The sequence below is a fragment of the Motacilla alba genome, chromosome 1, assembly GCF_015832195.1.
Source record: "Motacilla alba alba isolate MOTALB_02 chromosome 1, Motacilla_alba_V1.0_pri, whole genome shotgun sequence".
Lineage (NCBI taxonomy): Eukaryota > Metazoa > Chordata > Aves > Passeriformes > Motacillidae > Motacilla > Motacilla alba.
The window spans coordinates 89,725,749-89,751,413 of record NC_052016.1 but is presented as its reverse complement, the minus strand read 5'-3'; the positions used below and the strand labels follow the sequence as shown (position 1 = coordinate 89,751,413).

Below are 25,665 nucleotides of genomic sequence, written 5' to 3'. Positions count from 1 at the left end.
GCTGCATTCCATCATGCCAACACACACATAGGTTTTTGCACCTTGGACGCAAACTACATCATCTTTCCAAGTAGAAAATCTTCTGGCAACTCTTGTCTGACTTTGCTGCTTCATGGACTGGTGTTGTGAAGATAAAGGGGGTGCTCTGCTTGCCAGGCTTCTTCAAACTTCCTGTTTTCCCATCACATTTGCTGTTTCACCATTCGTACTTTTCAAGCATCTCCTATTATTGCACTGATTTCACACTGTCTGATTGCTTGCACTGTGGCTTCCTGAGACAAGTCTAAGTTGTGTTTTCTCCCTCAGTGCTTGAGCAGAAATTTCATGGACCTACCTGGCTAAAAATAGATTTCCTTTGTGCCCACACCATAAGCCTCTGAATTTGGGATATTCTTATTTACAGGCTATGTTCAAGTTATTTCTCTGAGTAGCTGTTGCATTACTTTCTATTCTTCTGGTGTTGAAAATGGTTTTCCTCATTGCTGCTGATTAACATGACTCCAGTCTTTGAGCCCTTTCTGGACTACATTAGTGATCACTCAGGAGCCTGTGTATATGTATTCTCAGGGCCACTGGGGCTCCCAAGCATGTTCTTAGGCTAACAGAGGCCATTACTTCTGCAAATTCATGGCAGCCTCTTCAGCATATTACTTGTGATATGCTGGGGCATTTTATAGCCTGGGGAGTTCAGCCTTCATGTTGATTTGCTGGCTTCAGATTAATCAGTTCAGGCTGGGGAAAGACAGAGATTACATGGTGCCCATTACTTAGTACTTAGTTTTGAAGGTTTTTCCTTCAATCAATATATCGTCAATACCATGGAAGAATTCTCCAGAGATGTTGCCTTGAACCTTTGTGGATGGTGCCATGGAAGATGGTAGGGTTGCATCCCTGTCCCTTGTAACAGCCAGTTCCAGATATATTGCACACCATTACAGGTGAAGGCGGTCCCAAAGCTAGTGTTTGGAAGGTTGCTTGGTATCATACGAGGTAGTTTTAGTTTATTTTTCATTTAAAAAGAATAATTTCTCTATATATTTGTAAATTCTAGCCGGGGAAAGATTTCCCAGCTTGCTGCGGAAAATTGGTTGTTCCTTCCAAATGTACTGTTTTCACCTGTTGAAAAGAAATGCAGCGATAGTCATCACAAATTCCTTTTCAACTGGTTTAGTCGCTGCATTTGATGTGACTGTGAAGCCCTGAATAATAAGATCCAGAAGATTTTTTTACAAAGAACTTCAAAAAGTCATAAGGCAAATTCCAGTGAAAGTGTAAGAACTTTCATCTTTGTGGTGTAAGGCCTGTTTACAATAGTGTTTCTAAATTCTCAACGGGTTTTTTAAATGTAGAACAGTGCCTTTAAAATATATAGTTGACATGTCAAATGCAGGAGTAATTCAAACATGTTTTGGGAAAAAGATCATTTTGAAAGAAATCATTTACATTTTAAGTCAGGTCTGATCACACAGCGTCATTGGCTGCATAACAAATGCATTTGGTTTACTCCTTGCACCTTTCAGTCACTTGTGAAGTGTCCACATGCTATAAACATCTAAAATTGGCATCCTTAACAGTACTTGTAAAAGGAAAGGAAGGCCTCTTTACTCGAGCAATGGTTAGTTAAATGCAGATGTTAATTCTGTTCTACTTTTCTCATAGCTTGCATCCTGTAAAACTCCCATTGGAGCTCTTCTCGCTCCCAGATTTTTCACAGGAAATGCTATCTATTTCTTGATGTGAGTAAGGTATCCACAAAGCTCATTTCACTCTGAGCCCAAGAGTTGTAATCATGGTAAAATCAGACTTTTTTGGGATAGCAGTTGTTCTTTCATTGATTAAAAGTTAAACTCAGCATACAAGTTAATCTTTCCTTAAAATGGAAGTACTTTTTGATTAAACACTCATCAATTTAATTGGTAAAAATCTGATTTAATTATCAAACTGTCTTTGCATGTTTTTTTTGCTTAACCACAGAAAAATATTGCTTGTGTATTTTCATTCTGTGAAGAAATCTAACATTCTGAGGATAAAATAAAGTGAAAAAAATTGAAACTGGTATTTCCAGGAAAGCAAATTCAAGTGATATTGGTAGGATTACTGTTTTTGTAACTGACATAAAAAATTACACTCTAAACCTTCTATTTCTGGAAAAAGTGCAGTTAGAGTGTTTATATTTTACCACCAATTTTTTTGTTCCCTGTGATTTGGAGGAGAAGAGTACACTATGTGAAGAGAAAAGGAACTAGTGGTGATAGCAGCAGCAGTAGTAGAAGTGAGCTGTGAATAAAAAGTGAGACTGTTGTGTTGGGTAGTATACAGTGTTTATTAGAGCTGATGCTGTTGTTGGACAAACCAGACAGCTCCAGAGTCACACAAGTCCTTGTTAAATTTAGAAACAATGAGATTTTGGGATACACTTTGGGGGAGGGGCTTGGAGAAGCCTGTGCAAAAAGCTTTTAGATAAGTCTGTCTTTATCTACATTTTATATCATTATCTTTCAATCTACTGATTCTTCCCTCACCTCCAGCTACCCATACCTATTTTTTCAACACCAGAAAAAATAGCCTTCCTGTCTACTCTGTGGTTCTCATTCCATCCTGGATGCCAGGCCTCTTGCAATTAGATCCCAGATTCAGTAGTTACTTCACCATCTATTCCTTGCTCTCTCCCTCCCCAAATGTTGCACATGGTCATGGAGATATCTCTTCTTCACCTCAGAGCTGTCCCTGCTTGTCTTAGCCAGCAAGTCTGCAGTGTGATTTGCAATATTCTTCTCCACTGTTCTCACAAAAACTTTCAGCTTTCCTTTTTTTCTAATTTGGCCTTCTGTGAAGGTCTTTGTGTACTAAGCAGAGATGTGGACCTTCTTTCCCCAAACTTCAGGCAAAACTTGTGATTCTAAGGCTTGTGGCTGTAGTGAGCTGACAACTCCTCTGCATTCTCCTCCTCTCCTTCCCCTTTCCCTGTCACTTCTACTCCTATACCATTGTCACTGGCTCCGTTGCCAGTCCTATATCCTGTCCCAGCTCCTTCAGCTTGCAATTCTTACCTGTCCTGCATCCATTCTCATTGCTTTCCTGTGGTCTTCTATGAAATTAGTAAACTTCTAATAAATGAGTAAATTTATAGTGCAAACTGAAGTCTGGCATGTGTAATGGCAGCCTGCAAGTGATTAACACTGGAACATAAAATATAATTTGATTTTTAGGAACTGATACAGAAGCAAAGTGAAGATGATGAAAATAAATCTTAGAATGGGCATGGAGAATTCTTGTTAAAGGTTTTGTCTAAATATAGCAGTAGTACTTTCACAAGATGCAGTTGAACTGGAAATGCTTACAGTTCCACTGTGAATGCATTCCAGCTGTTTTTCTGGACTCACGAACACACTGAAACTACTAAGAACATAGCCTTGGGGCAAAAGGGAAAACTTGCCTTTTTCCTCAAGTACTAAAGGATAGGAAGTTAAAAGGAAAACCTCTCAACCTTATTTTAAATGAGAAACAAAACTTATGTCATGTTTCTGGCTTGCCATATATTTGTGCCAAGTGCTACGATTCAAATCATTGCAGACACTGTACTGAGTCTGGTTTTCTCAACCCACACTTTCCCCACAGGAAACCCTCATCATAAAAACCAAAGTCATCCTCTTTCTATTAGCACAGGAGGTCGTAGCTCATTTCAAGTACACAGATTGAAAAGCCTGAAGAATCTTTTTAGCCATAACTAAACAAGCCACAATTAAAATAAAGAGCCTGCAAAAACAAAGTCAATTTTACTGTTCAGTTAATGTTTCTGGTTAGATTACAGATTTTGTTTGGACTTTACTATTAGTATACAAACTGTATTGAATTGGTAAGAATTGTGGTGAGGAAGGTAAAAGAAACAAGCTGTGAAATTGTCATCTTACAAATATCAGCAGACATAGGAGTTCTGCTTACTGTGAATCTTCATTTCAGTGTGCTGCTGTAAAAATAACAGTGTTGATCTGGCTCTGTAGGCATTGCAAGTGTATATTTCAAATACATTTTATTTTATAGAAGGAATTTATAAAGGAAGATCTAAGTTCCATTAGTTTGTTATACATAAATTACAATTGAACTTTTTTTCCTTAATGAGAGTGAGGATTATTTACCAGTCCAACAGTTAAGCTTTTTGGGATCAATGCCTATGCCAGTTATTACCCAGTGTCTGCCAGATCACAAATTTTGGCTTCACAGCACTTCTCATTTCTTGTGCTAAAACGTTACCATATTTCATCTAATGCAGATTGCCCTAATCTTTTGGTCCCTGAATCTTGCTGCTAGAAATTTTTTTTCCCCTCTGAGTCCCCCACCACACCAGGATTTCTCTTTCTTCCATTCCTTCCTGCCACAATCCAAGAGGCCACCAGAGATGCAGAGTGTGAGGATGCAGACCAAACAAAATACTGATAGATTGCAAACAAATTCATGACTGTTAGTTGTGGAGTGAAACCTTTAATCTATCATTTTACACACTTTATTGCTGTATAAAGTGTTCTACTGATTTGGGATGAGCAGAAAAAGGACACAGCCCTTGAAGTCATGCCCCAGACATCACACATTTGCCCTGAAGACACTTCTCCCTGTCTCCCTAGACTGGGCAGGGTACTGAGCTCTAGAAGTGTGTGTAGAGGTTTGGCTGCTTGTGATGTGGTCACTGTTTTGAGGTACACACTTCAGGCCAAGAGGCATCATGGATGTCAGTCAGAAAGGCTCTTGTCAAGAACTGCTGAAGTTATTGCTAGATGTAAGTGTAGAAAACCTTGAGGACTAATAAGAGTCTTCGACACTGGAAGAAGGAGAGGTGCTGACATACTGGCTTTGACCTTTGGAGGATGTTACGAAAATTTGCAGCATACCCTTGAGGACTGAGGAGTGGCTGGGATGCAAAATGCAAATTTACGAGAGTAAATATTTGTGTGCATGAGGTATCCTAGCCAAATTGGGCCATCCTGAATGTGGTCTTACACAGGGTTCTTGTAGCTTTCAAATGTTGTATATAACACAATTTGACTAGTCACTGACACCCACAGTACTGAATACTAATAATGGTAAAACTCTGGAAAGTACCTGTATTTCTTACTGCTTTTCAACTAATCCAGACATTCTTGGAATCAGATTGACTTTGGTTGTCTGTGATGCCAGCCAATGCTAGGAGGGTTTCTAAGAGATGTTATAGGGGTTAGGATGCTGACATAATGTTGGTTGCCCAGGCATGTATTTTATTATCTCTAAGCTTCTAAGAAATAAAGTCAGTATTTACAGGGCCAAGCTGTCTTTTGGTTTCTTTTACTTTAGCATGATCAATACCAAAGTGTCCAGTAAAATTCCATTACCACATTGCATTGTGATGTAAAATGTTTAGGGTTGCTGTGTATATTAACTTTGTTAATATACATTAACAAAGTTAATATATTTTTATGCTACAAAAACTGATTGATATAATAGTTAGGTAAGGAATCTTACATAACAAGAGTAAATGTGAGCCTTGTGGTCAGAATGCACCTGGTTATGGAAATTTAGGGTATGTGAGTAGCAGCTGCAAGGCTTGTCAGCTTTGTGAAAGCTTAAAATCCTGTCTGTTGAACAGCTTACACTTTGAAGCTGTAGACTGTGAGCAACATGTAATTAAAGCATTTTGGTATCTTAGGCTTAGAAATAATGAAGTACTGACATTCTTATGCCAGGACAGAACTTCAAAGTGTCTGAATGCAAAGCATGTGCACAGTCCTTCTTGATCTTGGTGAGATTTGAGAACAGGTTTCCCTAAGACTGCTTCAGAGCTCCTGATCCAACCCCAAGACCACAGAGGCAGTGGTGGTGGTCAGAGAGGTTCTTGGCCCATTGTGAGCCTCCCTAAAGGAGCAATGATTACACTGAGACCTGGGGAGAGGGCCAGGGCTACTCCTTGCCTGCTCCAGGGGCTGAAGGACAGGGCTGGCTTTGCTCTGTTGATGCAAGAGAAGGCAGTGGCAGCAGTGGCTCTGGGGCTGGCCTTGATGACATCAAGTAACTTCACGCTGAGGTCACTCTGTGCATTAAACATGGTTTAGGGTTGCTGTGAGGAAGGTGCCATGAACTGCTGCACATGGATGCAGACAAGCCCATGTTTTTGTTTGCTGGTTGTATGTTGCTTTAGTCCCTGAATTGACACAAAAGGTAACTTAGTAATAATTAAAATGCTCACTAATTTTAGCAATGCATTTATGTTTGGTAAGGGCAAGTACATAGGTGAAATAGCAATAAGGCATATTTTATGATACTTGCAGTCTTCAGTTGTGGTTAGGCCCTCCTGAAATTACAGGTAAGAAAAATTGAACAAAAAAATCAAATAAATACATCCAATGACTTTTGATTGCTTGCCATGTGGATTCAGTACCTTTGGTACGTTTTGCAAAACCCTTTTCCTCTCCTTCTATTTCCCATCCTAGTGCTTCCAAAGCTTGTCATTTCTCAGTGGAAGTGTCATGCTTCCATCACCCAAATGTTCTTCTAGCAGCTCTTGTTAGTGTAGCTTAGGTTTCTGCTTACAAACTTCAGGAGACAGAGCAATGTATTTCAGTTCTCTTTTATAAAAAGAATTGCAGACAGAATGACTTACTTTATTTTTAGTTCTATGACTTTGCAGCACAAGGAGTATAGTCCAGTAGCTAAGATTGGCCCATGTCACAGAATCATGGGCTGCTGAAGCTGGTGGACATCTCTGGAGCCCTTTTAGTTCCACCCTCTGCTTCAGAAGGGTCAGCCGCTGCAGGTTGCCCGGGACTGTGGTCAGCTGGGTTTCACTTACTTTGAGCATGTGGAGGTGGTACTTCTCTGCCTTCTGCAGTGGAGTGTGAATATGACCAATCTAATACTGTAGCAGGAAGTATCTGAGAGCAGTGACAGGTCTTTGCAAAGGTCTTTGCGCTCTTACTTGCTTACTTGGATCTCTTGAATACCCTATAGTTCTTCAGCTATTCAAAGCCTATGTTTGCTCTTCTACCTAGTGTTTTCCCCCCAGCTAACACAAACTATGTTGGTTACTAGAGATGGCCTGGTGAAGATCTGTATGGGAAATGCAGGACTCCTGGACAACTAACCAATATGATTGAGCAGAAGCTGTCTATTGTTTACATTATGCACTTATTTATACATTCTAACTCTACTGCTTGTGCTGATTGCTCATTTCTTATTGGTGCTTTTGCTTGTCCATGCGTTTTGCATGCGCTTCTCAGAATATGTGATTGGTTACAGTCCAGGTGGCTCACAGCTCTCTGGTATCTCCTTCTTGTGGTCTTGGAATTTGGTTTCTTAGCTTCTTTCTTATTTTAGCACAGTTTATGTCTTGGTAACCTTGATGAACCCTGACAAAATTCTGATAACAGTTACAAGTGAAGTGCTGGTGCGCACTGTAGTCTGAGTGGTTCAGATACATTGCTACAGATCTGTCTCTTGAGATCCTTGTGAGACGTGAAAGGAAGATAGTGTAGACACTTCTGAAGTATTCTTGAATCTGCTCATGCCCCTAGGAGCTGGAAATACTTGCTGTATTGTTTTTCATATGCAATACAATATCTGCTTTATTTGTAAATATCCTTGTTTAGACTAATAAAATACTCATAAGCTTAGTTGCTCTGGGTGTTTTAGATCTGCAGGGAGTGCAGCATATTCTTGCTGACTTTTCCTTCTTGGACTCTGATAGTACCTTGTTCTAGTTCTGTAGCTCTGTCTCTTGTTTTCTAATTACTCTTTTCCTGAAACCAGCTAAATCATACTGAGCTTTTCTCCTTTTAGACTAAGTCACTTTAGTTGAACCCGCCCATACCAAAAGCAGAGTGAATACATTTATAAAAGCAGCTGCTTTAAAGACATAGGAAGGTTTGTTGTGAACAGTGGAGAAATACCTTTTATTTTGCTGGGAAAGCTCACTTCAGCACCATTGAGGGCAGATTATTGTAATGAGTACTGTGAGCTAAGTTTTGATATTTTTTGCTACGTTATGTCAAAAAAGTAATATATATGAGAAGCCTGATACTTTGCTGCATGCTTAGAAAGCAAATTTTGCTTTCAGAATTCCAGTCAATAAAGTCATGCTTTATTCCAGTCAATAAAGCATGATTATATTTTTCTTTTATTAACTCTCAATTTTATTTATTCCTCTGTCAAAGCATTTTTTACATGAGCTTGACAGTCAGCAACGTGATCCTAAATTATTTCTCTGTGAAGCTCCTGTGCAAAATCCCTTAAAATAGCAACGTCACTGAAAGCACACCCTTTTACAAAGGTTTCCTCCTCTTGAGGGAATCTGCTGCAGCTGAAGCCATTCTGAGTTCCTGGACTGAGTTTTATACTGGCAGTGGGAAAATCTTCGTATAGCCTGTTTTCTGCTCCAGGTAGAATTTCGGCTGCACCAAAGCTTAAAGTTGAATGTTTGTGCTTCTTTTTTCCATCTGCCTAGAAAGAAATAGGGTTCTTGAAATATACACAAACCAGAGTAATGTTTATTGTGTTACTGCTATGCCTTTGAGACAGATGGTGTTACCAGTTCCTGATGGTCTCTCCTCTGGGTGCTACTCTCGTAGAGTGTTTTGAGGAGTGCGTTTTCAACAGATTCCTCTGCCTGCCCTCTTGGAGTTAGACTACAAAGTTCTGGTCAGGTCCTCTCTTAGACATACCTCCCAGAGGACTGTAGCCTGAGAGGTGTATGTGCTTGAGAACATGAGCAAACTGGAACTCAGGTTTGAGGAACAGCTATGCAAATGCCTGTTAAAATTTCTTATGAGTGCTTTGACCTTTTTTTGCCTGTCAATACAGAGTTTTCTTGGTATAGTCTAATCAAAGGAGTAACTTCAGAAGTAACTGGCATTTGTGTCTTAGCACCTGCTAACTTTACAGAGGTTTGTAAAATTGTATTGCAAGTTGATGTAGACTTCAGATAAATGACCTGCAAATATTTTGCATTCTCATGATCTAAAAGAGCTTGTGGTCTCCACTTGAAATGAGGTATACCAAGTAAAATATCTTCTTGCTTTCTATTCAAGATCTATACCTACTTATTTTATCCAGGAGATTTTAAATGTGCTTTGCTCATGCACCACAATAAAGCCATCAATCACCACTGTTTCCATGAAAGGACTCTGTCAGAGTCCAGGTGGGGCTGTCTCCTTACTTGGCTGTGAGCAAGGTGATTTTAGTTCAAATGTTACAGTATGGAAATCACTTCTTAGACTTCAGATTTCAGTTTCTGCTGTAGCAGTTCAGTTGGCCAGAGTGCACTTTTTTTTATTCCATTCCAGTTGCTTCCCTATGCCAAAAAAAAAAAAAAAAAAGTATCTTACTCTCCTCTTACTCTCCTTTCTTTTCTTTAAAAAAAAGACTTTATTAATGCAGTTACCTGAGAAGAAAAAGGCATTTCAGTTTTGACTTTAGTTATGTCAAAAGATGTCACAAGGTATATAAGCATCGATCATTCCTGGTATTAGACTCAAGACTTGTCTTAACTAGGTCTGTCATGTAAGTGAAAGGTGCATTCTGTTTCTAGTTTGATTTTGTTGTTTGTTTTTATTCCTCTCTTCAGACTTTGCAGTAGCTTCTTCTGATGCCTCTTTGGTGATTACATTCCTAGAGGAAAAGCCAGACACATAGTGCTTTATGCAGGTATCTTCTGAACTAAGGTAGTTTCTGTTTGGACATAACTTTTGCTCTGGCTGGCTTGATCCTCAGTAGGTAGAAAAAGTCTTCCAGCTTCTATGGGGCTGAAGCAGTAATATTAAAATGTATTTTTATTGAATGGCTGGTAGCTACTTTCAGGCCTTTTTCTTATTCCATACTTCAGTGAAAGTAGGGATGGTGAAATATTAGAAATACCTCCAGCAGTTGTTTTAGCTATCCACTTACCTTACAAGCCTCTGCTGTTGGGATCACACCACTACATTTGTGCTGTGAAATCAGTTTGTGTCATGTATGTCTTGAGTTGGTGTGTTTGCAGTTGGCTGGGTAAGCAGCAGTAGCTCTAGCAACTGATTAATACAGCAAGAGACAGTGTTCTTTCTCCTAAGGACTGAAAATAGAATCTAATTTCTCTGTAATGGAGACCCCATGGTGGTGCCAGCTACATTTAGCTGTGTTTTAGGAAGTTGAAAAACTGCTCAAGAGCTTTCGTGCTAATATCTTAACCACCTTTATACTGCTAACCCTAGTTAGGGGGAAAGGTGAGTGTTTATTAATTAATGAAAATTAATTTTTAATGCCAAGGTATTAACTCCATTACATAACTTTCATAATGGCCTTTGTGCTCCAAGGCTTTTCTTCACACTTTAATCTTGCATGTTCTCATGCATTGGAGCTGTCGCCCAGCTTATTTTGTGGTCCAGTGGAAAGAAGGGTGGGAAAGAATATGCTGTGGATGGCGCTAAGGAAACATGCAATAGCGGTGGCAAGAATGAAGTGCATTATTGGCTGCAGCAATGTATTTTCCAACCCTTCAGGTCATTTCCATAGAGCAAATTTTTAGTGTGGTACCTTTTTTGTTCTGAAAAGACTTATGGATAGTGACCTGGAGAAATAGAGAAGAATGTCTGTCTTCAACCCTGACTCAAAATATTTTTCTAGATTGACTCAAGAAGCAGAAAGCATACCCCAGGATTGATCCCAGACATGTTTATGACTTTATAAAATGTTGGGTTTGAGTAAGAAAAAGCAGCGTCCTTACTGTTTCTTTTATCTTCTACAGGCCAAGATGACTTCTCCTTAGAAGATGCACTTCCAGAAGGTAAAAAAGTTTCTTTCACTTGTTGATTTCTTGCAATTTCTGCATTTTCTGCAATTTTCTTGCATTTCTGCATGACCAAGCATGACGACTTTGCCACATATGGTTTGTTTAAACCTCAGTGGAAGAATTCAACCATGTGTTTGTCAAGGTGCTGACCACACAGAATTCAGATTTGTCTTTTGAAGACTTAAAGATTTCTCTTTAAGGCGAAATTGTCTTGCTGTATAGATTTGATCTTGTGCATTTTATGTATAGACATGTACTTAGATTCGTCCTTTTGTCCTTCATGTAGCTTCTGAACAATGTGTTAAATAGTATTTAATTATTTTTTTCCTAACCATACCTGACAGGAAATACAAAGAAGCCTCCTGTAACTCAGAAGACACCATCATTAGATGGAGGTGAGATGTAATTGGCTTGTAATGTCTTTTACTGTAAAATCAAGTGTATTATACATGCATACATCAAGTGTATTATACATTGAGATCCTGAATTTTTCAGTTTAGTGGCACACAGTGTTGTGATACTTCTATAAAAGAAAGCAGTTCCCTTACAGCAAAAGGATTTCTTCATTTTGGAATCTGCTCTCAGAAATCTGTTTTGTGATTTCACAAGCTGAAAAACCCTGTGAAAATGCCTTCCATTGGCTTTCAGTCTACATGTTTGGAGCCTGCTCACCTTGAGCTGGCCCTTGACAGCTCCCATCACCTCTAAAAGCAGCAAGTTGCTTGGCAGCTAATGCCTGGTCATTTGTAGGGCTTTTCTGTGAGTCACTGATGAGCAAGCACATCTTTCATTTGTGGAGAAAACGTTGTGAGGTCCATTTTGTTTAAAAAGTAATCTAAGAGTACAGTTTTTTTATTACATTTTAAACTTCCCTTCTTTCTTTGTAGGTGATTTGGACTTGTCTGATGCTTTTGATTTTGGTAAGTATCATATTTTCCTGGAAACTGCTCAAATGTACCTGGTGCAATGTGTGTCCATCCTTTATGACCTAAGTATAACAAGGCACTGAGCTGATTAAGGTAGCAGACTGTCGATAAAAATAACTGCAGCCTAGTTATGTTTGTTAATCTTAAGGTTCTGGATCAACAAAACAGTAGGAATTTCAAGAATTTCTTAGCCAGCTTCTACTTGTTTCGTTGCTGTTTTTTCACTAGATGGCGGTGACTCCATAAACTATTACTTATGGAAGTAAATGTCAATTCCAAAGTAATCGCTCCCATTTCAGGAGGTATTTTTAGTAGCACAAGGAAACATTGATATGTTATAAACAATTTGAAGGAAAATATTTTTTCTAATGCAAAGGTTGTGACAAAACTGTACAGAGATAATTTCTAAGTTCACTTATTTTCCTATTTTGTGGCAAGCCAAATGAAATGTCATTGTGGGGACCTAGTCTAGTTATATTCCCCGTACTTTGTCTATTTTCCAAGTGAGGTACTAGGCTTTAAATTCGATAAAAACCTGGTAATTTTAAAAAACAGCCAAGTAATCTGTACCCAGTAGAAAAATTTAAAGAAACTCAGCCTTTGAAATCAGATGTGCAAACTAAAATGCTGCATAAGACTTAATAAGGTTTTCTGTGTATGTTCCATCCTAGCAAGGATCTGACATGCTGGTTAATGTAGCAGGAAAACCCTTATTGGCATTAAAACACAGTATTTTAGCTAAAATAACCAAAGAAATACAGCATTAGCTAATGAAAGGAAAATGACATGGGGAAGTTTTGAAATAATATTTTAGGTGTGATCATCTTTCAAGGTCACTCCATGCTCTGCTTTTGGTTTCTTCACATTAGTAATTTTGCTCAATTTATTCTAAATCATATTTGTCTACAGGTGATCCCAAGCCACATCCTCCTGCAAATCCTAGTGACACTGGTAAGACTGATCTAACAGGAATTTCTGAACAGTAAAAGAGTATTTGTTAATCTCTCCTTGTCCCTTTGAACATTCCTGTATTGTAGTCTGGTTTTGTTATCTTAACATTTTCTTCTTTTTTTTTTTTTTCCTTCATCTCTCTTCTGTGATTAGATAAGCCCAAGCAAGATCAACCTAAAGACTCTGGTAAGGCTTCCAGCACGAACTCCTGGTTTTACTGTCTCAGTTACACTTCAATAATTGATCCTTGTTAATTGCCTGCTATGTATGTCAGGTGTGGCAGACATGGAACACTGATGACTGAGAAAAAGTTGTCTTGCAAATAAGCTTTGCACCAGTCTTGAAATTCCATAGCAAAGCTGTTGAGTCACTTTCACTTAGAAACAGGATGATATGGGGAAGAGGCAGGATGGGACACTGTGTGTGTGTGCTTGGGACAATGCGGTTCTTGGCTGCCTGTGGTGAAGCACCCATGAATTGAATTTAGTTCTTTCTTCTTTACAAACTGAATCCCTTCTAGTCATGCTCAAAATTAAGTAGCAGCTGCCTATGATCTTTATTCTTAAAGGATCCAAATTAAAGGAAAAGCTCCAAGTTAAAGGTTGCTTCTTTTTTTTTCTTATTTATTTAAAGGCCCTATTAAGAAATACAACTATTTGTGTTTGAAACATAGGTTTTAAATACTTGTCCTTTCCTGCATGTTCTGCTTTAGAGGTCCTCTCTATCTTTGCCTAACCCAGAAAAAAACAGATTCAGATGGATGCAGGTGTGATGATGCCATTATTCACAAACATGGTGGTAAAGAGACCTGGAATGCAAGCCTCAGTTCTTGTTCTTTCACCTGATTTGTAGTAGATACTTGAATTTGATTCTTGCACTTTAGTTGGGTGCCAAAAGCACTTCAGTACAGTGCTTTTGGCACCCAACTAAAACATCCTCTGATGCCTGAAAAACTGATTTGCATTGTGTAAACTAAATATTTATTTGGCAGCAAAGGGAAGGAGGAGAAGGTGCCATGAGGGAGACAGGAAGGCTCCGTGAGATAGGGTTCATTGGAAGTGGAGAGAGACTACTTCAATGTCCTGCAATTAATCAGAGAAGGGAATTACATTTGGACTGTTTGTGACTTAGAGACCCATCTCTGAAGAATCATTCACAGTGGCAGCCTTGAAAGTAAATGGTCCTTTTCTGTCCACATTGTTTCTTTGCTTTCACAGGACTGTGAGATTCGGGCTATCAGAGTTAAGCGGTTTATGGGGCTCCTTGCTTGCTTAACCTGATTTGTGCAGTACTGCCTGCTCTTGGACGCTGACTTCTCTCAGTTGTTCAGGAAGTCCAGAGAATGGAGTGCTGCTGTCAAACTCTGTAGTGCTGAGCTGAAGGGGTTTGACATTGTGAGGGCTTTTAAAAGGTTAAATGTTCTGACTTGGGTGCTGAGCCTAAAACCACCACAAATTCAGTTGACTGGTCTTGAGAAAATTTCCATGTTATTATATGCCTTGGTGTGTCTTATTCACTGAACTTAAAACGTGGTAATGTTATTTTTGCATTGTTTTATAGACAAATTTGATGATTCAGATCTATGGGATGGCAGTTACCCAAGAGGAGGAAGTGATGGCAGTGGCAGCAATGGTAAGATAGGAGGTTGTGCTTCCTATTGTTTCTATGGCTACCAGAGCTTTTGATTAAAGCTTGCTCACAAGCTGGTTAGACATGCTCTAAATTGTAACACATTTGGTTCTGATATCTGAAACTGAAGAGCACACTTTCAAGTTCAAAAGTAAGATGTTCTGTCTCTGCCAAAAAGAAAAAAGCTCCACATATTTAAGGGGCTGGTCTAGAGCAAAAATTTTCAGTGATTTTTTACTCTTATGCTAAGAAATACAGCTTCTAAAACTAAAATGTGAATGTACTACTTACTTCAAAATTCACCATGAGTATAGTTTTTAAGGTCATCCAAGTGTTATTTTTGATCTTTTATGACATACTCTTAGTTTATTTTAGTTCTTGTAGGTAGAAAGCCTAGGAGTGGGCCAGAAGAGGGTCCACCTTATGTTCTCAAAGATTTCCATTGTCCCACAGGATGAACTGATATTTCAGTTCATCCTGTGGGACTATGTAAGGCTCACACTTCAAGTGAGCCTTATCCTTCACTTCTTTACTGTGGTGGTAGTGAGGCAGGTGAGGAAGTGAGAAGTTGTAGACTCTCTTTCCCTGGAAGTGTTAAAGACTAGCTTGGATGGAGCTCTGAGCAACCTGGTTTAGTGGAAGGTGTCCCTGCCCATGGCAGAGGATTTGAAACTTGGTGATCACTAAGGTCCCTTCACCACCATATGAATCTGTACTCTGAGCAGTATAAAACCATTTCATAGCTTGCCAAACTTTTTTTGGTAATTTGCTATGTCTAAAATTAGTGCTTTCCTGTAATTTACTATTTCTGAATCAGAATTTTAAGTATCTTAATGGGGTTTGGGAGTGGGTTACAATTGTGGTTACTGACTTCTCTGAAGAGTTGTCCTAGGTAGAGACTACTGATGCTGCTTTTTTGGGTAGCTTCCTCCTTCCAAGGTTCCTTTGGGGCAGTACTTAAAAATTGGAAGGGGCAAGAAATATCTGTGGAGACTTGTGTGGTGGTTTCATCTGCACAGGTTCCTGCTTCAGTGGTACGAGTTGCACAGTGACAAGTTTAGAGTTAGAATTTATAAAACATCTGGCTTGCTTGTGAAGAGAATTGCAAAGGTAGATGAGGCTGAGATTTCAGGAAAAGATAGTTGGTTCTGTGGAAATACAGCTGAATGGTACTCTGAAATTATATGTATTCTTCTGGCTTATTAAACCAGATTTCACAAATGTTATTAGCTCATTTTGTAGAAGTGCTGAGCACTCAAGGCTGGAGTTGGCACTGCTCTGAGCCATGCTTTGAAAGCAGAAAGTTTCAGTGCCAGTTGAGCACTGTATGGGTATAATAGATGGCTTGTACTTTTACAAAATTAATTGATGAAATGTTTGTCAATTATGATATGACTGTTCTTTAGACATGTAAAATGTAAACTCTCCATTTATTTTTACAGAACGGAAGGGTCCAAATCCAGAAAGTGGCCAAGAAGGCGAGGGTAAATGCATGAATGTGTGTGTATGATGGTGTTTAGATGTATGAAGCTTGTTTTCTTGGGGTTTCTGATTGCCAATCTTCTGCTAGAATGGTCACTACTGGGAGTGGGTTACAATTAAAAAGCTTTTGTGCAATCTGAAATTCGTACTTCTAAGATCTGCTTCCATAGTCCTTTAACATTTCTATGTTACAAATGATTCCCAAGTGTTAAGGTCTCAGAGATGCTGGTGCAGTGATTGCATGCATACAAAGTAAATATGGCAATGAAAGGTTGCTTTTTTAATTAGTGGAACTTAAAAGTTCCATGCTTAAGTTCTTTAATAATGGGCATTGCTAAAAAATCAGTGGTTATAAAATGAGAGGATTCACTTTTCATTGTGCACAGAGTTGATTATTACAATTTCATGTAATTTCAGTTTAATGTTCTTTGAAAGTGGTCACAGTCTTTGCTTTGAGACAATACTTTGGCATGGCTTTCAGTTCTGAAAAATGTTTATGAACATCTCTGTTTTCTTTCAGGTTCTCAGGGAGTAATAGCTGGAATTATAAGTGCTGTGGGTGCTACTGTAGTTGCATCAGTAGGTAGTTTCATTGCTTACCAGAAGAAGAAACTCTGTTTCAAGCAAAGCGGTAAGAGTTCCAAATTAGTTTTGTTTCCTACTGTCTAAAGAGAGGCATTTTTGTATTTATATGTGGACTATAAATTGATCCTATGCATAAGGTAGTTGTAATAGCCCAGTGAATTTATGTTCACAGGGAGTAACCTTTCCTACTAGTCATCTAAGACTGACAAATTCCTTGCCCAAAAACTAGGAGGACTTAAAGCTTTACATTTCCTAAAATAAAAGGACTTCTAGCTAAAAATAAGCAGGAGAAACTGCAAAAAATCCTTTTTAAGGAGAATCAAATGAAGGTTGGGATTAGGGATTTTTCATGCTGAAAAATACTTGGTAGTTTCTAATTTTGTAAATTTTGCCTTTGTGTCTTCACAAGATGCTTGCCTACTTAATAGTTTTATGACAACTTACCCCAGTATTCATTCCCAAATTGTTCTTCTGCAGTGATCTATTGCTTGCTTCCTTTCCACCTAAATAAGATATAATTTGGATAAGAGAACTTTGGGAGTACTGTGGGTGATAGGATGGGCAGAAGCTTTGGTTTTGTCTGTTTCACTCTTTCTGACTGTTTAGTGAAGGGATAGAGCAGTCATTCAGCCAGGCACTGCTATTTTGTAATTTGGTAAGTTTGGAAACTGAAAAAGATCTCTACCATGTATGTTAAAATTAATGTGTAGACAAAACAGGGCAACTCAACTACTATCGGTAGCCCATTTTTTCCACTGTTATTTCTTCTCCCAAATTATCTCTATTTATCAAATATAAGAGAATTTGTATGCTAAATATCTGTTTTTTTTCCCAGCAGATGAAGAGAATGTGAATATGGATAGCCTCAGGGGAGCACAATCTGAGCCACCTGGTAAGACAAGAATCTAGATGGAAGATCTTCACTGGGGATCCTATTAAATGCACTTCACTGACATTTAACATACTGGAGAAAATAAATTGTGCTGTTTTGTTAAAAAAAACAGACAAACAACATTTAACAACTTTGACAGAGTATGAGCTAACGGTGTGCCTAGGTAGCCAAGAAGGCTAGTGCCATCCTGGGCCATATCAGCAGTAGTGTGGCCACCAGGACCAGGGCAGTGATTGTCCCTTTATACTTGGCACTGGTGAGGCCACACCTTGATTGCTGTGTCCAGTTCTGAGCCCCTCACTTCAAAATAGACATGAAGGTGCTGCAGCATGTCCAGAGAAGAGCAGTGGATCTGGGGAAGAGATATGAGGAGTGTCTGGGGGAGTTGGAGATGTTTAGCCTGGAGAAATGAAGGCTCAGGGGTCATCTTTTCACTCTCTACAGCCACCTGAAAGGAGGTTGTAGCCAGGTGTGTGTCAGTCACTTCTCCTGGGTAACAAGTAATTGGACAAGAGGAAATGGCCTCAAACTTTGCCAGAGGAGGTTTAGATTGGATATTTGGAAAAATTTCTTCATGAAGACGTCTGTCAAGCGTTGTAACAGGCTGCTCAGAAACTCCTTAGGAAAGCACAGGAGTTGTCATCTGTGGAGGTATTTAAATGATGTGGCACATAGCGACATGGTTTAGTGGTGGACTTGGCAGTCCTAGGGTTAGAGTTAAAATGGATGATCTAAAAGGTCTTTTCCAACATAAATGATTCTGTTATTTTACCATGATGACAAACTGAGAAGTGAATCAAGCATTCAGTTCTGACAATATGGCCACTTTTCTAGATTTTTTTTATTGAACAGGTTGGTTTATTGCCTTGAGAATGCATTGAAATGTAGCAGCTTAGAGAAAGTGAAGAATTGAATTTTCTCTCCAAAAGTATCATTAGAGGCAATTGTGAAAACACAAGCCTGCTCCATCAGTGTGATGAATAACTGCAGTTGGAAGTTTATTAGTGCATATTTTTTCTGATTATAATCTGAAATGTTTTCTAATTACAAACTGATACAGAACACTGTAAGACTGTATAATTAAAAAAAATTATATTTGGACAGAGATTAAACTGCACTGGAGGCAAAAGGGACTGAACTCAGTAGCATGTTGTAGTTAAAGTATTCTCTGTTGTGAACGTAGAATGATTCTTGTATGAAAGAACCATCACATAATTAATCTTTCTATAAAGGTGAGAGCTGTAGAAGGATCTCTTTTAAAGCAACAAACACTGAGAACCTCACCCTTCCACATATGGTTGTGTAGGGGATTTGGATGATGGAGCAGGTGATAAGCTCCAGGAATCCATGGATAGAGCTAGAGGAAATGGTATAGGTGAAAACTTGGCCTTTCAGCCCTCGTGACTGGTTAGCAAAAGAAGAAGCACTGTAACCTCATGCTGATGTTCATTGGTTTTGAAGTACTGAGTATTAAAATCTCAAAGCAGTATATATTTGCAGTATATTCTCTGTGAGTTTAATCTTAAACATGCAGAACTATTTCTGGGTTTTTTTATAATTGAAAAATAATTGTGCCTTATTTCTCTTGGGTGTTTCAACAGTTTGTTATAAACTTTCATCTGGTTCATTATCTTTTTTATAAACACTTTAAGCTGTTAAATATGTAAAACTCTCAAGTACAAAATATTTTCTTGACTGGCTGTAAGGACTGAAAAGACTCAGGTATCCTCAATTCAGCTGTGCTTTAGGGAACCAAGCAGTATCATTTAAAGTCCTCTACCAAAGGCAGTTAAAATACAACCTGAAGATGGGTTATGCTGAAATTCTGGCCAAGATTCACCAGAACTCAAAAGTGAAATGCATCAGATGATGCATCGTTATTTGAACCAGTAAAGTCACACTTGGGGTGTTGTCAAATACAGTTACTTCTACCTGTTGATCTAATCTAATATTGATGTCATATTATGTCCCAGATTTCATACCTCTGTTATATTTTGCAGACAAGCATGATCATGTGTTGAGCTAAGAGAATGGGCAGCCATGGTCCATCATGGTGCTGCTCCTGATTTGAGTTCTGGGAGTGAGCAGATGTAGGTCTCCTTCTGGTGATAGATGCCCCTACATGGCTTCCAGTTAGAAGCAGTCTCTCATTAAGGCAGGTCAAATGGCATAGCAGAATAGGTGTGTGTTTTTAAAATTTTGTGTAAACCTATCTTTGACTTCCTGAACCTAGGAGCTTATTTTCAGTAGCTTTCTTTTTGTATGAACAGCCTGTTTGCATCTGCAAGACCTGCCGGCCTGAACTGAGTGCTGGGTTACAGTGCAAGTGTAGATAGCTTCCCTGTATGTAGTAGGATGTGGTTATTTGAGTGAGAAATCTGGGTGTAATATACCTTGCTATACAGCCCGTTTGGCTTCATAGAATCAAGACTCTGCTTTCCTAAATTTATCACATGGTGTCAAACATCTGCAGAATGTTGCTGACTGCATAAACTGTTACATAGTAATGTATAACTTACATTGTATGCTAACTTAGTGCACTAATCTTGAATTGTTTTTCCCTTTTCAGTTCAGCGCACACTTCTGGAGAACTAAAGGAAGAGTGGTGAAGAACAGATCTTTGGAACTGGATAAACAACCTGCACTCTGCCAAAAAAAAATTTAAAAAAGGAAACAAAAAAAACATAACAAACAGCAGAGCCCAAAGTTTCATGAGAAAACAGCTCTTGTTTGAAACACTCTGGGACTGTGACTTAGACCTGAGTACTTCTGTATGGTTAGCCCTGTGAAGCATTGTTGCACACCAATACATGGCCTTAATGACAGGAGTGTAGAAGTATGTTGTGCCTTTACATTCTTTCCTTGACTCCTCTGACAAATAGGTGTGTCTCAAGTGCGTTCAGTGTGTTAAACTTTTCCTTACCTCTCCAAAACCAGTATGCAATTATGGTTTATGTTATGTTATTGCTCTCAGGCAATACAAACTTTTTTTTTTTTTTTAAATAATCTGAACTCAGTGAGTGGACCAACTTACCAACTTGGTGTATGTTGTGGGCACCTGAAAGCAAATGGCTCACTGTGTATGGATGGTGGATCTGGGTGTGGGTGCTGCTGATCCAATCTGTGTAGCTGCCTGGGCCAGCTGCCAGGGAAGAGCTGCTTGTGCTTGAGCATTCAGGAGACAAAAATTCTGTTTTGTTTTTAGATTTTTTTTTTTTTCATTACATCTGTCTGGTACAGATTGAGAAAACCCAAAGTTAATGCACACCGAGCCTTCATCCTTTCTGGCTCTTCCTGCTTGGTAAGTACTGAGCCGGTCAGTTGTGGAAAAGCCTGTTTTGCAGACCAGAAACATAATTGGACTTTGTATTTCTAGTGACATTGATGTTTGGCATCATCAAAACAGTTGTGGATGAAGAACTTGGGAGTGGGGATTAACATTTTCAGACTTCCATAACCCAAAGCTTAAGTAAAAATAGTGTTGAATTCAGAAGGCTTATCATACATGTGTAAAGGACAGAAACAGTGCCACAGTTCCAAACTACAAACAGCAAGAGTGACCAGAACAAGCCAACCTCACTCCAGAGGCATCCACTGAACAGTAGAAATAGCAAACACGTGGGAAGTGCTTTTGGACTTGTGAAGGATTCCCCTAGGGTGATCACCTATGGTTGCATCCTCCTCTGAAAGCACTTGTGACCAGGGCTGTGGCTCTCAAAAGCAGCAGGAAGGTTTCAAGGATCTGTGAAAACATGGAAAACTGCAACTCATAACAGCTAAAGGACTGAATCTGGAATAATAACTAGTTCTGTCAGGAAGGAATGGTCTGACCAGTTTTGTTGGCTTTAATTCTAGTTGCTTTAAATTTTCATGCAGTTTTACCATATGTGTCTTATTAATGGGCTTCAGCCACCTGACGGAGTTCTACAGGAAGATGGCATTTCATGGAACATCTTAGAACTTAGAAATTAATGAATTTGGATAGTGAACCTGTAAATATATCTGTACATTCAAATGTGAATGTATGCCAAGGATAATTCATTTAAGAATTTCTTGTACATGTTTCTTAGCTTGCAACAAAGCTTTACACAAATTTTAGTATTTTCTTACGGAATTAATTTGTAAGTCTCTTTTTGCCCCATGTCTGCTTTCAGTATAAAAGTGCTAAAGCCTTTAAGTGTGTTTGAGAGTGCAGAGGTGATTCCTACTTAAGCATTTGATTTATGTAAATACAAAGAAATGTACTGCTTGCCTACATGAATAAACAGATATATCTATGCCAAGTGTAGAGTGAATAAAAATAACTCAGTGTTTGTTAGGGATAAAATGGCAGGAGGAGCTTAAACTAGATTTAGCTAACCAAGAGTCTTGAATTCTTTTTCAGCATTTACGAACCTAAAAATTACTTACCAAGACCTATCAACATTGTGATTTTTCTAAAAATAAATTTAAAAAAAAAAGGTTTGTGTGTTCTTCTTAGTAGTTCTGAAAATAAGAAAAAACTTGGTGCTCACTCACCTTGGGAAGGATCCTTTAAATAGTTTGTCTACCACCAGCAGCTCAGGTTTATTTCCTACAGATGTTTTAATCATTTTGGAATGAAGTTAGCCAGAAGCAGCAAAGCTTTGAGCTGCTTACCTGTGTGAAGTGTAGAGAAGACATCTGTCTGTGTGGAGGACAGGCATGGCTTTAGAAGAAAAGGATTTGGTAACCCAGGATCTACTGAAAAGATGCACTTAGACATCTTAGTCTGGGCAAACTTAACAGCATTCCATCAGATCCTGGAGCATCAGGCCCTTTTGCAGGGCCATGTGTTGTCGCACCTTCTGATGTGAGAGGACCATAAGAGAATGAAAAGGCAAAGCAGGGGTTAACAAGTGCCTAAATAGTAACAAATTTACTGATTTTTCCAACTTACTTATTTGTCCAGTTGTGGTTCCACAGTGTGGAGTTGTGGAAGAAAGACTGGCTGCTACCACCTGGATAGGTTAAACAGAAGACTTGAAATTTCAGTCTGTTCTCTAGTGAGAATGTACCAATGTATGGGTTTCTGCTACTTACCTGTGTGATAAAACATAGCAGTTCACTTGCAGTTATTGGGGTATGAATTGTTGCTTTGCTATTTGCCTCACTACCCACAAAACATTTGAACTTGTTTCTTTTTCGCTCAACTGCCATTACGTTACCGAGCTACGTATTCCAATTCATTATTTCTCCCACACATTGGGACAGGAAACATTTTCAGCTAACCATTATTGACCACTCTACTGAAGTAGTTTTGCAGTCACATCTCACAGATCAGCTGCTGCCCATCCATGGCCTTATGAGCTGCCATTGAATTTCAGATGTGGGAATCAACATAGTTTCTATACAGATTTCAATCAGATTGTGCAGTGGAATGAAAAAAATACTGTCTTTTCTGAGTCCAAACTGCAACTTGATCCCTGTGAGGTACCTTTACTGTCAAACTGAGTTGAAATGGGTGGCAACAAAGAGGGCTGTCCCATGGCACACCCTCTTCACTTCCATTTCTTACTCCAGTCTGCCTCCTTTGAGGGTGAGGAGGGGTTACCATCAGTAAAAGTTACCATCAGTAGGAGGAAAAATAATCAAAGTAGGTTCTTATTGTAGAATAATACATCACATTAGCCTCTACAAGGTAGCTGCAGAGGTCATTTATTCATCCTATTGGCGGAAAAGACTGAAAATTGTTTTGATGGTTTTCAAATGCAATGTTCATTTCAAATACTTAATCAAAGTTATCCAGATGAATTCATTGGATTGTGCAAATGAAAGCAAGTAAATCCTAAGCATAACATTTGGCAGCTTTTTGCTGTATATCTTATTTGTGCAAATAAGCGTATCTGTGCCAAATTTTGAACGCTAATAAAAACATTTTAGTGCACTCAGTTTTCAGTATATCTTGGGCTGAATTACACTTTCAATGCTGCTTTTCTGTGTTGGCTTTTTTTTTTTTTTTCACTTTAGGCCACTATCTCAACCACATGTTCTATGTGTGTTTTTCACTTGAGAGGCAAGTTGAAAATGTTACTTCCTTTTTGCTCTTTCCTGTTACACAGATACAAAGACATATTTGAAAGGAAGTGAAGAGATTATTAGGAATGGGAAGAGGACTTTAATGGAGCAAACCCACAGTTTTCCCAAATCTCTGTATTTGGAGTATGTTAATAACCACAAGAATAAAATACATGTTCCTCCATTTGCTTGTGAAAAGTCATTGAAGCTTTAGCTAGTATGTAGTAATTTTAGTCTTCTGTTGTCAAGAAATTGTATCACAAATTCACTTGTGTGTTTGGCTTACATTTACATTAATGGCTTATATTACTGGGTGCTTCAATATTTTAATTAAAGTACTTCTGTTTTTTTATGAAAAAAGGTGAGTAGTGTAGGATATTAGTGGCATTCCCAAGTAGTTCTAGTGTATAATTCAGTTGTTTCATCTCCAGTAGACACATACAGCAGGTTACCCACACCAAAGACAGCAATGTCTGACCTCTGCCCACAGGAAGATGGGGCTGCTACTGTGATGAGTTGTGACTGAACTCTTGTTCCCTTTTAGCTTGTCTCATCTAAAAAAGGCATGATGAGGTGAAAGAATGCGGTGTAAAAATAGACAAACACTGTCTAAGGCTGTCTCCTTTTCTACCTCCATTGAGTTTCTAAAATATTGGAGTTTTCCTTAAAAGACAAGTAAAAAAGTAAAAAAAAAATGTAGGCAACTCATCCACCTTGTTAGGTGAATAGTAGAGAGAACTTTGTTTTCCTTTATGCAGAAAAAGATGGGACAATGACTTTTCAAGTGCTAAACCTGCTATTTATGGTCAGGTATTAGCTCATGTATTTCTTTTTAATACATAGTATTTTTTACTTGCTTTCTTGGGCAAGCTGTTGTGTATTTTTGATAGCACTGGGATTAGGAAGTTCCTGTAATGCTCCCAAGAACAGGAGGGGGATAAAGCATTCAAGACATCCTGACTCCTACACTAGATCCACTCCTTCCAGTGCCGCCCACTTTCATATTGTTATTTAGCTAGACAGGGCAATAGCTGGCTTCAGAAGAACTGAACAAAATGTGCATCATCTTCAGACTTCATCTGAAAATGTTCAATATCACAGTGAAGTCGTATCAGCAGGCAGGTGAGACAATGCATTTTGGGAAGAATTCACTTGCAGGAACAACTGTTTTTAAGTAAAGCTACTGAACCTGTGTAAGCTGTTCGGGCCTGCCTGGGACTAGTACCTAATCCTGCCAACATTCCTGTTCCCCTCAGGCAAATTCATCTCTTGTATGAAGATCAGCACATGTGGGCCTGCTTTTGGCATTCTGAAAAAAAAAAAAAAAACAACAACCATTGGATTAATGGGATTGCTCATTTCATTGTATAGTTCTTGTTTTAACTGACTGAAAAGGTCACCTCTTCAGCCTAAATGTCTTTAGCTGTTCTGAGACAGGAACTGGCCTTCACATGGAGAATGATGATACCCAAACTGAACTTTAGAGCTTCTATTAGTAGCTTTAAGCCAGACCTTTATAAACCATTCTGCTGTTTCAAATTTGGGGTGGGGAGAGGGAGGAAGTTGACCTACTTGAACACCAAGCTTCTTGAGGACCCAGTACCACCAAGTTCTATCAGTCCATCTTATGCTGTTGCATCTGTTTTTTGTAGTTACCATAAAAGCATGAGTTCAGTTGTATGTCCTGGGTAACTCAACAGAAATGCAGCTGGGGACAGCCTGTACCCCACACCAGACTGAATCACCCTGCAACACCACAAATGCTCAGATTGGCTACTCGTGGTAGCTGAGTCCTAAGCTATTTGATGTACTAGACAAAACAGCTCCCACAAAACCCCCTGCAGCTCATCCCCTGGCACAAGGGAGGATGCACACCAGTCACGCTGCTGGTGCTGGGCACCAGGCTGATGGCTGCAATCCAGTTCAAAGGACAAGGCTGTAGGTACATGTGTTTGCTAGAGAGATGCATGAGATAGCTATGATGCTACGACAAAACCGGATTTAAATCACATCAATAATTTAAAAGTAAGTGCATATACAGATAGATGCATGATTTTTTTCATTTTTCAAAGCTTTGTACCATCACAGTCAGCACTATCTGACATCTCTCCCCATGAAGGATATACATGGATATTTGTATTTTAAAAAAATCCAAAAAACTAAATCAATAGGAACAGTCATGATGGGCAATGTTTACCTCTGAAGATAAGCATCTACTGAAGAGCGGAGCATGCTTCAGTTCAGTAGTGCAACATCACATTTTAAATTTATAAAACTAGGTTTTTTGTCATCCCTCTATAGCCAATTACAAGTTGCTGCAAAGTGGATTCCTAATCTCCATCCACTTCCTTTATTTGGTGGCCTGAGTGAAGGGTTAAGTT

General features: G+C 38.9%; 1 protein-coding gene across 1 annotated transcript in view; it reads left to right on the top strand.

Annotated features, from left to right (window-relative positions):
• CD99 (CD99 molecule (Xg blood group)) overlaps positions 1 to 19,910 on the top strand; it is a 33,249-nt gene extending 13,339 nt beyond the window's left edge. The window contains exons 3-12 of the mRNA XM_038143730.1: positions 10,739 to 10,777; positions 11,128 to 11,178; positions 11,671 to 11,703; positions 12,619 to 12,660; positions 12,814 to 12,846; positions 14,221 to 14,292; positions 15,732 to 15,773; positions 16,292 to 16,402; positions 17,192 to 17,248; positions 19,818 to 19,910. Coding sequence (XP_037999658.1) covers positions 10,739 to 10,777; positions 11,128 to 11,178; positions 11,671 to 11,703; positions 12,619 to 12,660; positions 12,814 to 12,846; positions 14,221 to 14,292; positions 15,732 to 15,773; positions 16,292 to 16,402; positions 17,192 to 17,248; positions 19,818 to 19,843 — 506 coding nt within the window. The 3' untranslated portion in view covers positions 19,844 to 19,910. The remainder of the gene's footprint in view (positions 1 to 10,738; positions 10,778 to 11,127; positions 11,179 to 11,670; positions 11,704 to 12,618; positions 12,661 to 12,813; positions 12,847 to 14,220; positions 14,293 to 15,731; positions 15,774 to 16,291; positions 16,403 to 17,191; positions 17,249 to 19,817) is intronic.
• Positions 19,911 to 25,665: the final 5,755 nt, after the last annotated feature.